This window comes from Achroia grisella, unplaced genomic scaffold (genome assembly GCF_030625045.1).
Source record: "Achroia grisella isolate CSIRO2021 unplaced genomic scaffold, CSIRO_AGI_Agris_v1 utg1304, whole genome shotgun sequence".
NCBI lineage: Eukaryota > Metazoa > Arthropoda > Insecta > Lepidoptera > Pyralidae > Achroia > Achroia grisella.
The window spans coordinates 807,879-825,666 of record NW_026712617.1 but is presented as its reverse complement, the minus strand read 5'-3'; the positions used below and the strand labels follow the sequence as shown (position 1 = coordinate 825,666).

Here is a 17,788-nt window from a genome sequence, read left to right as displayed (position 1 = left end):
AAACGAAGATATAATGACACTGACCAAAATTAACAATATAAAAAACGCAATTACTAAATTAAATAAAAAAATATAAAATCCGGATAGTAACAAGTACAATAAATACAAAGAACTATAAGATAATAACAAGGTGACAAAAAAAATAATCAAATACAACAAGTCCGACAAACCACCCAGTTTAAACATCGTCAGCAATATTATATGTTAAGTAGTTTACAGTCTTTCTGAGTGCTGTCAGTAGATTCGCCACAATATAATAGCTTAGTAGATATATATAACATATTTATAAAAAATATTCTTTCTTGATATTTTTCCACTTTTCTTTAACTATATATTTAATATAAGTTTATGATATATTTAACAACTTACCCTTAATAATTCAGTCCATCCTTCTTTACTTTTTAAGTAAAACATTAACGAAGCAACAAATAACAGAAAAAATAATCTTATAACATATAGACAAATAAGTCTCGTCTCAGGTAATTATTTTATGTGTATATATGCTCTACGATTGATGTAGGAATCTAAAAAATTTCTTTGACGATAATTTCGTTAGGTTGGCAACATAGTTTGACGTTGGCAGAATTATAAAAGGAGTTGCCATCTATCTTCTTAAAAAAAAATACTAAAATAAAATGGGTCGATTGCATCCTAAAATAATATCTGTGTGTTATTCAGCATATACTATGAATATAGACCGGTATTATTTGTAGTTTGCATCGCAGAGTATATTTGTATATAAGTTTCGATTTAATTATACTGTGTGTAAGTCTTTCGATATGTGGCATAATCAGGCTGTGTTATGAATGAGGAGGCACTATTGGCACGGGCTTCGGAGGAGCGGGAGCGAATCTTCCAGAGGTATGAACGGGGACGAGAAAATCTTGCTGGACAAATAGATCCCTGGGAAGATCCAGAATTTGAAGAATATCACAAAACTGATAGGTAAGTTCTGGCTTCCTGTTGATTTTATAATTAACTGCACTTGGCTGAAGAATGTCTTATTTTTTTCTTGTCAGTGTTTTACATATACGTAGAATTATTAACATTGTTACTACTACATATAATCTGATTATACAAATTTGCTTATAATCTGATCCATCAATATCTGTATTCAAGTTTTGTTGAACATGATGTCATATTCAATGACAAATACTTTATACTATTAAATATTATGAAGTATTTAGAACTAGATGTGAAAAGTATACTGTACCAAACTCAAACTTGAATATTAAACCAAGATATTCACCCAATCCCATCTAGTCCCAAGCTTAGCGGAACTTGTTTTATGCATACTAGATAACTGATATAAATACTTAGATATTTTTTTCTATGTACAATATATATAGTAAACAATAAGACCAACACAATCATACCCATGAATACAAATGAATATAAAAGCTCAAATCTTAAAATTTTGAAAGATTATCATTACATAGTATAAAATAAAGTCCCTATCGCTGTCTGTTCCTATGTATGCATAAATCTTTAAAACTACTCAACGGATTTTCAAGCAATTTGTTTTAATAGATAGAGTGATCCTAGAGGAATGTTTATATGTACATGAAATATATGTACACCTGGGCGAAGCCAGAGCGAGTAGATAAAAGTAAATATTTATATTTCTGGAAACTAAATAGATTAATGTTATACAATATATTATATTGTAATTCATATTTTATTGACTAAATATTTACAAAATATCCACACATCTTACTACTACAAGAAAACTACTACAGATATATGCTCATGTTTTTCTTTTTAAATATGTACATATTTCAGTATGTATTTGATTTCCATAAAATATACTTACTACTTCAGTATTGAGGTATGTCTGTTATCTTTTAATTTCTTTTATCTTTTTTTGTCAATTATTATTGATTGCTATTATAGTAATCAGTACTTAATAAGTTAATAACAATAAACATAATTACTCTTTATCATATGCAACAAATTTTTAGCTTATAATGCTATCTAATGGTATAGGAGTTTTACATTTATACTTCCTTGTGACAATTTAGTATTCCTTGATTAAGAAAGCACTTCCAATTCTAAATATTTACCTGAATATAATAAATCCATGATTAGCATAAATGCTAATTATAGCTTGGATTAGAGTTGTTTTGTTTGAACACACATTTTTATAAATAAATAATAAAATTGAACATACATATTCACACAAACTACTGCTTTGAATTGAATTTTATTCTTTTATTATTTTTTTCCAAGTTGCATGGCTTTCATTATTGCATTATTCCATTTGGTTTACATGGCTGTGCTCAAGTAAATCAAAGCGAGTTATTAAATGTATTACTATTGTTGCAAAGCATGCTGATTGCTATTATAATGTTCTGTACCTAATTTGTTTAAAGTAGTGCTTTAGTTTGTCTTTTCTGTGTCCATCTTGCAATCAGTCGAATATTATGAACAGATGTGGTAATAGTAGAGCTTTTGTGAAAAATCTATTGTCTGTATGATGTGAATGCAACCTGCATGAGCATGCAATGCGAATGGAAATATTTATCAGTATATTGTTCAGTAATATTGTAGTATCCAAGTAATTGAAGATACCTTTTATTGGTAATAAAATTATTTTAAATTTCTTGATACTATAAAGTTAGTAACTCCAAGAAAGCTATATTAAATTATAAGGTATCATTCTTGGTAAACAATAAAATTACTGAATGATGTTGCTAGTTTGTGTTCTATTGCTCACAGCAGTTAATGTACATTAATTACATTAACTGCTGTAAATGTAATAAAAATCTAATTAAATATTATTTATACAATTTAATTCTATATTTTGTTCATTGTCTAATTTTTTTACCCCTTGATACCATAACTGCTCAACCAATTGTCGAGCAATTTGGCATACAGTGGAGCAAACACATGGAATAATTAGTATTATCTTATAAAGATTAATAAAATAATATGTAATATTTAAATGATGTTTGCACTTGCACATTGTTATAAGATAAGATTCTGGATTTAATCCTATCTATTCTAGGGCTTTAAAATAACAATTTAGTATTAGTTGTAATAGCACTATTTATTTTTTATCTTTTCTACCTGCAATCAGCCCTTCCAGTAATAATCAGATTCTGTGGTGTGTTATAGGCATTAGGAGATAAGGCAAATCCAGTGACGTGCCATCTCAATTACACCTATATTTTTACATATATTTAAATATTTAATATATATTTTTTACATGCAAAAGTAAATTGCAATAAATTGAATTGACCTTAGTTTGAATGAAAATTCCAATATAATCTCAAAATACATTAGACAAATATAGAGCAAATCTATTATTTTACTTTATCAACATAATAGAACCCAAAAAATATTGTTAGTACATGTATATTTGTGAATGCTAATGTAAAGCTTAATACAATATATTAGTGAAAATCGATATTTTTACTAATATATTGTATTAAGCTTTACAAAAAAATTTAAATATATATATGTTATGGAATAAGTATAATAAAGAGAAAATATAATAAAGTTACAACTTATGCCCAGAAACTGGTTAAAAAGTTAAAAACTGAGACTATGATGCTATAGTCTCACAGTCTCTATCTCGATTGATGCTATATCAACTTTCAACAGTCTGCAAATAGTCTTAGTACTTAACGCGAGCGAAACGAAACTTGTGAACATAATTTCTAGTCACAATAGATGTCAAATTCCATTTAACCTCATTGAACATGGTCATTTATATCTTCATGCTAAACCAAGATGTAGTAGATATATGTTTGACATATATTATTAATAACACACTTAATTGGAGTGAGTATATAACTTTGTATGTGGCAAACAGCAACGGAAGTTGTAGTGGGGAGAATTTAGTCAATTTGTCGACGAATAATCCAGGACGATAACATATTATCATAGTATAAAATGAAGTCGCATCCGCACTCTGTTCGCTTAGATCTTTTAAACTACGTAAAGAGTTTTAATGCTCATTTTAGAAATAGCTGGGGTGATCCAAACGGAAGATTTAACACCCGTGCGATACCGGGGCGGATAGCTAGCTAAATCTATATCTATATATAAATAAAATTGGAGTGTCTGTTTTTAATATTAAAATAACCGTTTTTTACTACATGTATATAAATAAAAATACGGTACCTCTCAATTGTTAAATAATTCATTCATTCATAATATCATAATACCCATACTCTTGTGGGTGGTGATCTTGCCACTTTCCACGATCCTCCATCTTACTTTTTATATGTTGATACGACACGACTCCAATTGTCTTTAATTTGTTTGATGAGACTGTGCTTTCTCCTAGCCCTCTGTGCTTCTAATAATTTTCATAAGGTCATCGTGCCGTATCAATTGTCCCTTTATTCTATTCTATATCTTATATATCTCCCTTTTTCTTTCTTTATTTCTTATTTTATTTTCCCAGCTAATTCTTTCCACCCACCTCCAACATTACATTTTAAAAGCTTTCAGTTTGTCCTTTTCTCTTTGAATTGATGTCCATGTCTCACACGCATACTTCAGATTCAGTCTTAATAAGTCGTTGTGTTAAATATGGCACCTTAATTGAGCTCAACACATACCCGCTCAATTACACACTCGTTGTAGAATGAGTATTACTCATATTTATTAAATATATATATTTATCGTAAAAATTGTATATTTGTGTACTTGCTTGAATAGTATTCCGCGAAATGCAATCTTACTTGTACTTGTACGATAGTCGGTAGTTCGACTCCACGCACGGCACAAAAACTTGTATTCATGGGTATGATTGTTTGTATTGGTCTGGGTGTTTTCGATGTATATTATGTATATATTTACAAAAAAATATATACCTAAGTATTTCTATCAGTTGTCCAGTACCCATAACAAAACTATACTTAGTTTGAGACTAGGTGCCATTTTGTGAATTGTCCAGAAAAAAAAAACAAACAAACTGAAAATTCTTCCAGTATGTACGTTTTTTACAATTTTTCCATAATGACAATTTTATCCTCTTATTTTAATATGCTATTAAGATTTTACATTTCTGAATTTTGGCAGTAATACTCAGTATGTGGAATATAATAAATCAGACTGCTGTAATGCCAAGGGTATTGCATGAATTCTATTTATAAGTATATTAATACTGGTTGTTCAGGCGTCTGCAAGTTATAGTAATCGGTTACCATTAGATGGTGATTATTGCCCTTACTGTGATATACATATTTTATATATAACATTCCTCCGCAAGGGATTGGCCGATTTTTACCTGCCAATAAAAGTCCCGTCAAAATCGGTCCAGCCATTTTTAGATTAGCCGGAACAAACAGATAGATAGACAGACAGACAAACATTGTAAAAAATGTTATTTTGGTGTATGTACCGTATTTATATTCATATGCATGTAGTAAAAAACTGTTATATAAACAGACACTCCAATTTTATTTATATGTATAGAGTATAGATGTATAAATAAATGAAAATAATCATCATAATGCGATTATAATTATCAATGAATAATGTACCTACACAAAAAATAACATGCACAAATTAAAATACATAAAATTCAATCAATTACATATCTACGTACCTAGTACAATATAGACTGATTAACATTTTTCTGGAATAATCATTTCTTAAGCAGTGTGTATATATATATATTTTAATATAATAAATTAATATGTTGAATGAAAGGAAAAATACAAAAAATAATAATATAAGTTGGACTTCATTTTCCGCAATTAGCCTCTCATCTCGGCCACTGCTACGCACTCCAGCATTAGCAGAGCAGCCGTTTCTTCGGCTTCAAAGCAGTCCCGACAAAGGAAGGACTGTCAGTAGCATCTATTGTGTACAGGTCTTTATTTAAGCCGATTAAGGCCCGTTATTGACCCTATCATTATATTGAGGTTTTGCCTATCGAGATTTAGTAGGCGGTTTGTCAATCGATGGTTTGTTTTTGTAATTGCCATTTTTGATTGTTTGCAATCAGTGGTTTGTTTCTATCTTTGGTTTTGTATCTCGGCGGATCTTTGGCGAATCCAGATTCGAAATTGTGAGAAGGGTAATGGTAAAAGCAGGAGGTGGCCTGCTACCGCCATACGAGATCCTCTTCTCGCCAGCTCGTCCACGGCATCGTTACCATATGATCCACTGCGCCCTTTTATCCACTGTATAATTACATCATTGTGCATTGATATTTTATTCATGGCACTCGAATAATAATTTGTAGTTAGATTTTCTGTTTGGTAGTGCTTTCAGCACGGCTGCACTGTCCGATATGAATTTAAAGTTGAAGTTGTTCACACAGCTATTGCTGCCTCAGTTAGGGCAATACATTCTCATTGGAAAATCGAATTGTGTTTACCGCGCAGTATGTATATGTTTATGTTCACGTTGAGGAAGTGTACTCCAGCTTCTGAACCGTTCTGTATTTTGGAGCCATCTGTATATATGCGTAGTTCATTTACTGCAGATTGGTCCCTTTCCTCTTGTTTCATTTCTATTTGGTATTTCCTGTTGAATGAGTGATATGTTTGAGTTCTGTTACATGGAGCGGAATTCAAAGGTTCGTACTCGATTGCCTGGTTCAGGATGGTAGTGTGAGAACGGTTATGGTTTTTGCCCCATAGACCAAATTGGTATAATCTTATGACAGCTATAGCTGCCTCCTGCTGTAGGTATAGGCCAAGGGGTGTTAATAATATATAGTATTAAGATTGTAATTTTAATCTGACTACGTGATTCAATTTGTATAGCGTACAATCCCTAACTTTTCTGAACAGCAAATATATTCTAATGTAATGAAAATTATGTTTTATAAAATATATTAAATATAATTATAATTGTGGTTTCATTAAAAATTAATTGAGAAAAATTAAGTACCACATTATAATACACATATTGTGGTTAATTTAAAGCAAACGATTTTATATTACTGTACTATAGAAGCCCCACTGGAGTGCATATATCTTATGATCGCCAATCTATACTCGCTAAACCTGATTGTTCTATAATGACAAAATTATCTATTTTCAGATATGGCTTCATTCACGATGAACGGCTCCCGCAGAAAACGGCGCCGCAAAAAATCAATATAGAAGTTGAAAGAGAGAAAAAATGGGTGAAAATGCTAGGGACATGGGATACGCCTGCTACCAAAGAAAAACTTCACAGGCGTATTTACAAAGGCATTCCAAATTCATTGCGAATTAAAGTTTGGTGTAAATTAATGGACGTTAATAGAATAAAATCTGATAATCCTGGGAAATACCAAGAAATGCTAAAGTTAGCGAAACATTGGTCAACAGATGTCAGACAAATAGATTCAGATGTGAACAGACAATTTCGTGAACATCAGTTTTACAGAGAAAGATACTCAGAGAAGCAGTGTTCCCTATTTAATGTATTATGCGCCTATAGTATGTATAATTCTGAAGTAGGCTACTGTCAAGGAATGTCGGGATTGGCAGGCGTCTTACTAATGTACATGGATGAGGAAGATGCCTTTTGGGCTTTAGTAGTACTCCTCTCTGATAAGAAGTATGTTATGCACGGACTGTACGTTGAAGGCTTTCCAAAATTAACACGGTTCTTGGAACACCATGATAAGATACTCACAAAGTTTATGCCAAAGCTGAAACATCATTTTGATAAATTTGGCCTTGACGCAATATTATACTCCTTGAAATGGTTTTTTGTGTGTTTTGTTGAACGAGTACCATTTAGTTTATGTTTGAGAGTTTGGGATATTTACTTACTCGACGGAGAAAGAGTTATAACCGCAATGGCATACACGATACTCAAGCTTCACAAAAAAGCTATAATGAAACTGAATGATATGGATCTTATTGTTAATTTTATACAGGTACATATCCATTCAATAATTATTTTCAAATATCAACTCTACATTCTCATATCTTTTTATAAAAATACTTTAAAAATGTATATGCTTATCAAACACAAATAGCCATTATCTTAAGTGTAAATATACAGTCTGTGTGTGATATGTATATGTTTGTAGATATATACATATAATATGCTGATTGGAAAAATGTACGTGTATTTTATGAATATATGTTATTTTTCTACTTGTCAATATATTATATTTAATGGTATTTCGGGTATTTTTATAAATCCCAGAGGTAAACTGGTTGACAATTTCCATACCAAGTGTACCTTTTGTCCCACATTTAATTAGTAAATAAATATCAAATAAATTAATGAGGATAATAAGCAGGTCCTTGTTGCATAATATAAACATACATATACCAACACAGTGGAATTTCCTATTTATTTGTTCGCAGGTTAAATTACATAAAGATTTTGGGTATGAAGATGATATAGTAATTAATCATTTGGAACGATCCATGGAGGAGTTAAAGCGGGCGAAGCTTGATTACCCAGGTCCTCCGCCAGTTAATGAACTGCCAAAGAGATCACTGGGCATATTTATAGAGCCCGACAAGAAATCAAAAATTGGTCAACGTGCGGAAAACTTCTCTGACACTGAGAAACAAACTAGGGCTACTGTGATACTGAGGTATGCAAAATTGGTTTTATTTATACAATTTAATATGCATATATTTACATTATACGATTATTAGATTTTTGTCATTTAGCATATCGGGAAATGTGAGCTGAGGAAACAAAATCTTACACCAGTTCAAGGCAATAAAATATCGGAATTAGCGATAGTTATTTTACCAAAACACGTTTTTATGAGGAAAATTTCTAGCCATCACTAGGACCCTGTGGTAAAATAAACCCTATCTAGGTTATAGTTTATTATATTGATTAATATATTATAATTTTAACAGGTATAGTATAGTAGTATAGTATTAAATCCTTAATTGTTAAAAAATATTATAGTATAACATATACATTACCTAGTTTTAACATAAGTTTGAATACTGTAATCACCGCTCGATTAATATATAATTTATAATAATTATTATAATTGATTGATTAATTATATTTTCATATTTTTTCGTAAGGCGAATAAAGTCATCCAGTTTATGTATTATCGATATTTATATATTATAATTGTTACAGACGTGAAAAAGCAGCGTTAGAGTTACAAGAACTCCGAGTATCACAAAGCGATACAGTTTCAGGTAATTTGGAAGCTACTCCGCCATCCTCGCGTACCATATCTAGTGAGAGTTTTGGCTCTGATCATGTCACACATCTATAGTCTTATCCAATTACGATGGCAGCCACAATGCATTGTAATATTTACTTAAGTTATAGAATATTATTACCATTATTCAGTCTTAACATATTATACTTATTAATATACCTTGATTTGTTTTGTATATCTATCTGTGACAAATTGTTATGAACTAATTATTATAAAAAAACATTGATTACCTCATGTTTCTTACAATAACATGAAGTTTAGTCATTGATGACTCACACAGAAATATATTTATCAAAATAATACAAGTGCATTGTTTTGTATCGCTTACATTAAAATTAGTGCCATCGTGATTGGGATGTAATTAAAAATAATTGCATGTAGGTAGCGTAAGATCTCATTCATATCAGTTTAAAATAAATATGGTTATCAATTCATATCTTTACATACCTTCTTGTTACTTATGCCTTAGTGTAATAAACTGCATGCTTTTTGAATAGTTTAAATAGAGATCATGTGACGGCTTGTGGCAACGTCAAACAATGCTGAAAATAGTTGTTATAGAATAATATTTAGTAAATCGCTAATTCATTTTATTCAGATTTAGATTTAGTTATGTTTTTGCTATAGTTAGTAATCGAGTACAAACTTCGTCATGAATAGTCATAGTTAATACTTATTCAAACACTGCACCATCTTTATCATTTAAAATTAATATATAAATCAAGGTCATAATATAATTCAGTAAATGATACTAATAATTTTATTATAGAGTTAATTATACGGAGATCAGTATTTAAACAATTAGATTCCATTAAGTATACTCAAATTACTCTTAAGAGTAATTTTCAAGTATTGTCTGTGGTGCTATGGTTAAGTAGGTAATATCCTTTTTTCATCATTTTTATGTGTATATTTGTTACTATTAATTTATTTACAATAATATAATTTATGTAAGTATATAATAATATTAGTTGCTAATTTAGAGTAAGCTAAGAACTCAATACAGAACATTAACTGTAGAAGCTAGAAACACAAAATTTACGATTACTTTAATGCCTTGAAAGAGTAATACTACGAATTTATTATATTAAATTTCACCTTTGAATAATATGTGTGCATAAAAATACTATGGAACCAATTTAATTGAAATGTTATTTAGATTTATTTAAAACATTCCATAAAAGGGATACGATGACACGAACGGTTTGGTTCAGGACCTAGCTGTTCACCTATACAGAAAAATACACTCTTTGTGTGTTTATATTTACTTTCGCCATCTACATAGATTTGAGTGCATTAATAGATTAGGTCGCGGTATTGACCTGTCTACATTGTTCATTGTTAAATACAATACACTAAAAATATCATAATACATATATAAACTGACTGTTACTCTTGAGTTCATCTGCTTTTATATTATGCAAATATAGTCTATGAACATGTTAGTTATGCAATTTAACTTCCCATTAAATTCAATGATAGACTATTCAGGGCTTTAATAAAAAGTGTTTTCATAATTTCGCGTTTATAATATTAGTGTCTATTACAAATTTAGTTGATAATGTTAATTTTACGAATATCGCTTTTGTATTAATATCCCACCTATATACATAAAATAATGTAATAACCCATTATTTCAATATTATAACGGTCACGATTTTTTCGTGCAGTGATTGACTTAGTATTTTGAAAAGTTGACGTACCACCGCCCTCTCCTTTCTTTGAATGATATACATATTAGAAGAAAATAGCATTTTAAGTTTAGATCCTCTTTATATAAATCGTATTTTAGTATGAGTTTTGGCTGTTTTATTCTACATTTTTTGAGCTATTAGTCTAAGTCCGCCCTCATGGCATCATCTCTCTTCACATTACATTTCTTTAAAATACTTTCAGCCGTTTAGTCATCAAAAGATAACAAATAGATAGATTGACATACACATTTTTGCATCTATATATAATTTTAGCGCGGATAATTGGACATAAAACTACTGATAGACACTTTTAAGGATATACTTTTAAAACAGATTAATGAATCTGTTATTTATTTGCCTTTATGCAACAATAAAATTGTCTATATTTATAAATATTTTGAATAAATATTAGATATTATATCTAATATTTATTAAAAATTTTACCACTCTTGCCTGTTGTGTTCTGTAAGAGCATAAAAGGGGCTAACTCGTTAGGAGTAGTTTTAATTATTTCATTGCCTCAATTTTGTTTTAATGTATATCTTGCATAGATAAAAGACCAAAATACAATCCCGTAAATTTTCTAAATTCCTTGATGCAAATTAAAAAAAAAACTCTAACAGTTTTAATTTAAAATTAAAACCATTTATGATAGACCTTGCACTATTTAAGAGATTCTGAATTAACAATGAGGTAATCATGAACTAACATTATTGATTATCACAAAACTGCATCGTGTGTTGTTATGCGTTTTTTTGATGAGTTTCTAATACCTACAGGTGTTTAGTATTCCAGATTTAGTACAATTTAGATCAAATTTATATTACTTATCTAAGATCAAGAGAGAAGTCGGTATAGATATGAAAATCTTGATACGGTTGTATATAACTCACGCACTAGATAAATATGTTCTATTGTATTACCCGAGTATGATAAGACCGTAGAAATGTTGACCTCAAAATTGACTGAAAAAAGTGAAATTTGCTTCTGAATAATAATAATCTTGAAATAAAGAGTGAAAAAATATAAAACTTTAATAAAAATTGAGAACTTACGCGCTTATTGAGACTGAATTGCAGCGAGTACATTGTTATTTATGTTTCTAAAATAGTACAGAAAACTGTATATTGATATTAATTACTGCGAGGATAGAGATAGATAGAGGATCCAATCTTGAATAATTTGTCCCATACATCTTACATATCCTTTCCCTCTGTCATTCTGACGGTCTCAATTATTTAAACATAGAAAGTATTCTAGACCGTCACACACTGCGGAAATACCGAAATAATCGACAGTTATGAGCTCTTTCATTCAAAATTTAAGAGTTCTTTAGAGATTAAGCGTTCTTGGCAGTGGAGTTCTTGCCATTTTCCATCTCTTTAGTTGATGACATAACTAACTCCAAATTTTCTACTTAATCTGCTTGATATAGCTGTGGTTTTCGGCTTCCCCTCTTTCCATTTTAATTTTTCCTTCGATAATATTATTCATATGTTCGACGTGTCGTATCTACCCCAATATTTTCCCCCGTATATTCTCAATAATATTTATGATCTGTCTCTTTTCTTTAACACTTTGCAGTAGTTATTAGTTTCTTATTTTTTCTTTCTTTCCATCGTTCTCCAACACCACATTTCAAAAGCTTCCAGTTTGTCCTTTTCTTTTGAGCTATGATACGTGTAAATCCACGTCTCGCAGACATACAAGACTATACTCCAGATGTAGGTCTTTATAAGTCGTTTCTGAGAAATCTTTGACATATTGTATCAAAAGATGTTTTTTATCGTGAAATGCTTATTTTGTCAATGGCTATTCTATTATTAATATCTCTGGGGATACTAGTGTCTGGAGTCACTAATCAAACTAAATATTGAAATGTGTCTACATTTTGAAATTGTATTTCGTTAATATTTGTTTTTATGAGTAAACATAAAAAAATATACATTAAAATTTCCCTAGAATACACGTAATAAATAGGCTTTCATATTTTGCTACATCACAAAATAAACTGATTAATAAATCTGTAAAGTACTAGTACTACATTACTAGTAAAGGTACTACTTAGACACTTTTTTGTATTTTGCACAATTAAGGAAACAATGTGTTATGCCCTTATATGGATCAAAAATGTTATTCCACAACAACTAAGATACCTAATGTTGTTTCATTGTTGTGGTTTTGTTTTCGTACGTTATCATTCTGATAGAGTATAAAAATGATGTAATATCCAAAACATTTAGTAGGTGTTGGACGATGATATGATACATAAAATACAACAATTTTTCTATTTTTACAACGTTGTTCAGTTTGCAATGAGAAGGTGACATTAAAATATCAATTGTATATGACCTTTAAACCAGAACGATGACCGCTATTAGGACCTTTGTTATAATCACTGCTATTGATAACATGCTGTTTGTAATTTTTTTTATGTATGATAGCAAAATTATAAATGATTACTGACATATTGTATAAATATTTATATTTTTATATTCGTACTTTCCTCATTTTTTATTAGTCACACCAAACTCTAATTAATTACATTACTAACAATATTTGTGATATAACACATTGTACTGACATTTTTTACAATCTATTTAAATACATTGGATCTATATGATATGGAATCAACTGTAATAGTCGAATAGTGGATACGTAATGCCCTATGTATTTCAAACGGGTTTTCGTAATTAATTGTCGTAATTCTGATACCCAATCCACTCTTTATTAGATTACAATCTTTATTACATTTTTGGTACTCATATCATAACTAAATTATTTTTAAATCCGTTTAGTTACAAATATTGAATTTGAGAAAGATACGAAACATTTTTTCATATTTATAACATATACCTTACAGATGTATACAGAAAAATATGATGAAAATTATGATTGGTTATAACATTAAATAATACAAAAAACCATCCAACCACATAAGTGATATAAATACACTCAAAAGGAAAATATTTGATATCTCGTTATATATATTTAGTGCTAGGCATTATTCTTATTATTTATTATTTTTTATATAATTATACTATTTTCTGCAGTAGCTACCATTTATATGTTATACATCGATATATGACATTTATTTATATATATATTCCGGCATTTTAGTAGGTATACCAATATGGCCTTTGTTTCAAATATTTTAATATTAGTGTAAGATTATGGATCTTAATATAAATACCAGGTAAAATAGAATTACATGACAGCGATTTGATTCCATTTTTATTTACTACTTATATTTATAGGTAGTTTTACAAAAGATTGAGGTCAGATCGCCGTCATTAAGTGGGGTGTTGTAAGGTATCTCAGACACCATCTCGTCTGGTATGGACATCATTAAAAAAACTCATTGCCTAATTATTATTTTGGTGTCATATACCTTGACTAAGGACACTACTGTTTGCTTGTCATTTTGATTTCCCCACATGACCAGTACTTTGTCGCAATGTTAGTGTTAAGAATGTATTATATTATTTGTGCACTAGCATGGTTTTGTTGGTGGTATGGCGGTGGGTTTATGTCATAATTAATATGAAATATATAATGATGCACAAATCTAGCTACCTATAAGGATCTATATTATATCATGGATAAACTAATTTTTAACTTTATTGGTATGTATTGACCGAGTTTAGTAATAACATATATTAAGTTTCATCAATTAACACATCTGCCATTGTGGGTTAATAAATTTTCCGTTAATAATACATGTTCTACCTCTTCAAAGTTTAGAGTACATAGCTTTTTATATTGTCAGTGTATTTACTTGACATAGTACTCAAATTCCATACTCGTCGGAAATCATTGCAACTAAAAATAACACTAATTGCACGTGTCCATTAATTTATAGATAAAATTCACCAACATTCATGTTGCTTTTATTGAATCTCTGCTCAACACTTGATTGTGATATTTCTTTATTACATGAACCCACCTTCATAATCAATTTTGTAATGACTTCTGTAATATTTATTTTGTCTAATTTCTTGTTAGTTTTAAGAATTGCCACTAAGCGTAAATAAAAAAAACATCTATACAATTAATAATAGTATATAATAAATAACATGATTTTCCGTATTCTGTTAATTATTATCTTATTGAATTGCATCCTCGTTTTGTATAAATAGACATGAACATAATAATACGATGATATGCCTAAAAATAGTGCATAAAATTGTTATAATTTTATTTTTTAGTATTGCCGCCCGTGGTGGTATGAGGAACACCAAAATATATAAATATCTACAAATACATATCCAACACTGACGTGTATGGTACGTTCTAGATGTTAGATGTCACCTACAATGGAATAAGTAGCCACAGCACACACAACGTTGCGGTGTAGCTTTTAGATTATAATTGGAACAACTTAACATTCATTCCAAATCATTTCCATATTTTTTTATTCACTAACAATATTTTACTGGTACCTTACATTTCTAAAACAGCACACAGCAAATCTTTTCAGATTTATTTAAATAAAAAATTATAGGTCTGTACACAATTACAGAATTTTATTCTAGTATTTAGCATAATATAATTGGTTTCTACTTCAGATGAGAACATGTCCTATGGCATTCCCCTTCATAATTCCTGTGCCTCAATGGATATTTACTCGCAAACTCATAATGTTCCTTACCATGCCTATAAAACCCCTGAAATGAAAAATTACCTAGTCAACAACGCCAAACGGACTAAAAAAGGGATCAAGAAAAAAATTGTTAAAGGTTTAAAAAAGTGATTATTGTTAAATTGTAAATATTACTTGAATCGTAACCATATAATATAAACATATATGTCCTCATGATGATTTGTGTGGAGTTTATTGATTTGTATCAGGCTTGAGCAGAGATCGTTTTTATTGATATGTTTCACTAGAGTTGCATGTGCGTTAAGTGGCCCAATCACAGTTTGCTCGCTTGTGAATATATGTTAAATTTATTAAGGTAAGTAACTATTGAGTAATTACTTGGTATTGCATGTTTATATCTGTATATCACCTATATATTATATATTAATTGATTACAATTAATGTAAAAATGGTATAACATGTATTTATCTCAAATAATCAGTGTGATATATGTATGCGTGCGGTGTATAAAGGTGTGTGCTTGATGAAACAGAGCACAGTGGTGTAGCGGGCGGCGGGGCACGCTGCGACGACTCGGTGTCCGCGTTGGGTTCGTCGCGGCGTTCGTTGGCGGACACCAGCGTGACCAGTACCGCGGACCTTAGTGTATTCTCGAGCGGGCGGTCCCACGCGCCAGACAATTCCAATGACACTCACAGCAACGTTAGCGACGATGTCACAGGGTCAGATGGGTGAGATTTTTTTGTAGATGTAAGACTTGGTTGCATGAGTTTTAAGGTGAAATATTGGGCTAAATATTTAAACTGTGCTTTACGTATATGTAATTAAAACGGCTGAATATAAAAAAGAGTACATGTGTATAATGTGTAATGTTATTGTTACTCAGTAATCCAAATGTATCTATTTTGTATTATATTTAATTTAATATAGTCACAGTTTTAGTTTAAAATTAAATAAGGTGTCAGAGTGATAACTGCTGCAATTTCGTTCTTAGTAATAAATATTGTAGGTTGTATATATAGGCGTATAATTCAATATTTTCAAAGAGTTGAAATTTTGCAGGCTGACACCATTCATAACTCCTGGGAAGTCTTCCCGGTGAGCTATACTAGATTATGTACACTACGCTACTCTTATAATTATATACTATAAGTCAGCTACAGCTTCGCGGAATCGACTTTATAAGTAGCATTTTAATACATTATCTCCTCTTCGCTGATCATAAGATTAATAATTATTGCAATGAAATTTCAACACCATTCTTTGAGTTAAATGCTAAATAATTCTTAATTTATTTTTAAATTGTTACTGCCTGCGTAAGATTGTAATAATCTAGAAATAAATATAATCTGTTTTAGCAAATATCTATTTGACGCAGAATGTTGTGCTAGGTTAAATCAGAAGAGTTTATTTGAAAAAACTATACAATTGATTTTTGTTAATTTCCTTGCTAATATATTGTAGAATAGAGGCTTCTTTGAATCTGAAGCAAATCCTTCTAATAACTAGTATTATAAAAGTAATGTATTAAAATTCTAAACTAGTAAATTCTGCCATTATCACGGTACTACTTGCAGGATTCGCTTCAGTTTGAGCGATCTTATCGATTTACTTCTCCAGTGCTGCAAACTCAACGTCGGTTCTTTGGTAAATATATATATAGGTATACATTACAATTTTATTACATCTAATTCTTTGATGACTTAGTTCGCAGCACTCGGAGATATCCAATATGAGTTTGTCAATCGTTTTTATTTAGTTTACAAATATGTTTCTTTAAGTGACTGTTTTAATTTATTACTTTTCAGATCGGGTATATGTGCGTTAAGCATACAAAGAGCGCCATCGACGACCCACTCGACCCCGCGAGCGACTCCTCACCCGCCCTCGATATCGCCGTTGTCCGATGATGTGGTCCGCATTCACGTCACTTACAACCCACTGGCAGCTAGTCCATCGCATTTGCATCCAATCAGCCCCTCCAAATACAAGGCAGAGGACCATCACAAGGCAATGTCTCTAGGATTTTACACTAGCAATGGAGCAAACAATCTCCCATCCGATAACCGGATCAGAATCCAAGTTCCTTCTGAAGAAGTACTCACGCCCGTCGTGGACTCTGGTAGGATCATCACTCAAAGGTACATTGAATCTCATTCGGAACTGTATGATCTGAAATAATTATGCACTCACTTTACAAAGGTGTAATGCGAACTGCTTGGCAGTCGAGTCTGTTATTTGATGTTATGGCCAGTTAAGGTAAATATATTTAACTAGTTCTATTTTATTATGTTGTATTTTATGTAGGCACAGACATAGGTCATAACATGATATTAAGCGTTTGACAGAGGAAAGTATAGTCGTCTCCGCTTGATA

At 30.5% G+C, this 17,788-nt stretch overlaps 1 protein-coding gene across 2 annotated transcripts; it reads left to right on the top strand.

Moving 5' to 3' along the window:
* The first annotated feature begins 631 nt into the window (after nt 1–631).
* LOC131855106 (USP6 N-terminal-like protein) lies at nt 632–17,679 on the top strand. Of its 2 annotated transcripts, XM_059206333.1 has the most exons (7): nt 632–945; nt 7,012–7,840; nt 8,280–8,536; nt 8,977–9,089; nt 14,255–14,268; nt 15,947–16,143; nt 17,221–17,679. In XM_059206333.1, the coding sequence occupies exons 1-7, from the start codon at nt 803–805 to the stop codon at nt 17,591–17,593; spliced, it is 1,926 nt and encodes a 641-aa protein (XP_059062316.1). In that variant the 5' UTR covers nt 632–802; the 3' UTR covers nt 17,594–17,679. The 2 variants fall into 2 exon arrangements, with proteins under 2 accessions (XP_059062316.1, XP_059062317.1); XM_059206334.1 differs by lacking the exon at nt 14,255–14,268 and having other exon boundaries at nt 8,280–8,515; nt 9,028–9,089; nt 15,945–16,143.
* The last annotated feature ends 109 nt before the right edge of the window (nt 17,680–17,788 follow it).

What these genes read in the sequence shown, in the direction of transcription:
- LOC131855106 (XM_059206333.1), top strand. Translation starts at nt 803, where the DNA reads ATGAATGAGGAGGCACTATTGGCACGGGCTTCGGAGGAGCGGGAGCGA. An exon ending in TTATTGTTAATTTTATACAG is followed by an intron (nt 7,841 to 8,279) that starts GTACATATCCAT and finishes ATTTGTTCGCAG; the next exon opens with GTTAAATTACATAAAGATTT. An exon ending in TATGCAAAATTGGTTTTATT is followed by an intron (nt 8,537 to 8,976) that starts TATACAATTTAA and finishes GTAAGGCGAATA; the next exon opens with AAGTCATCCAGTTTATGTAT.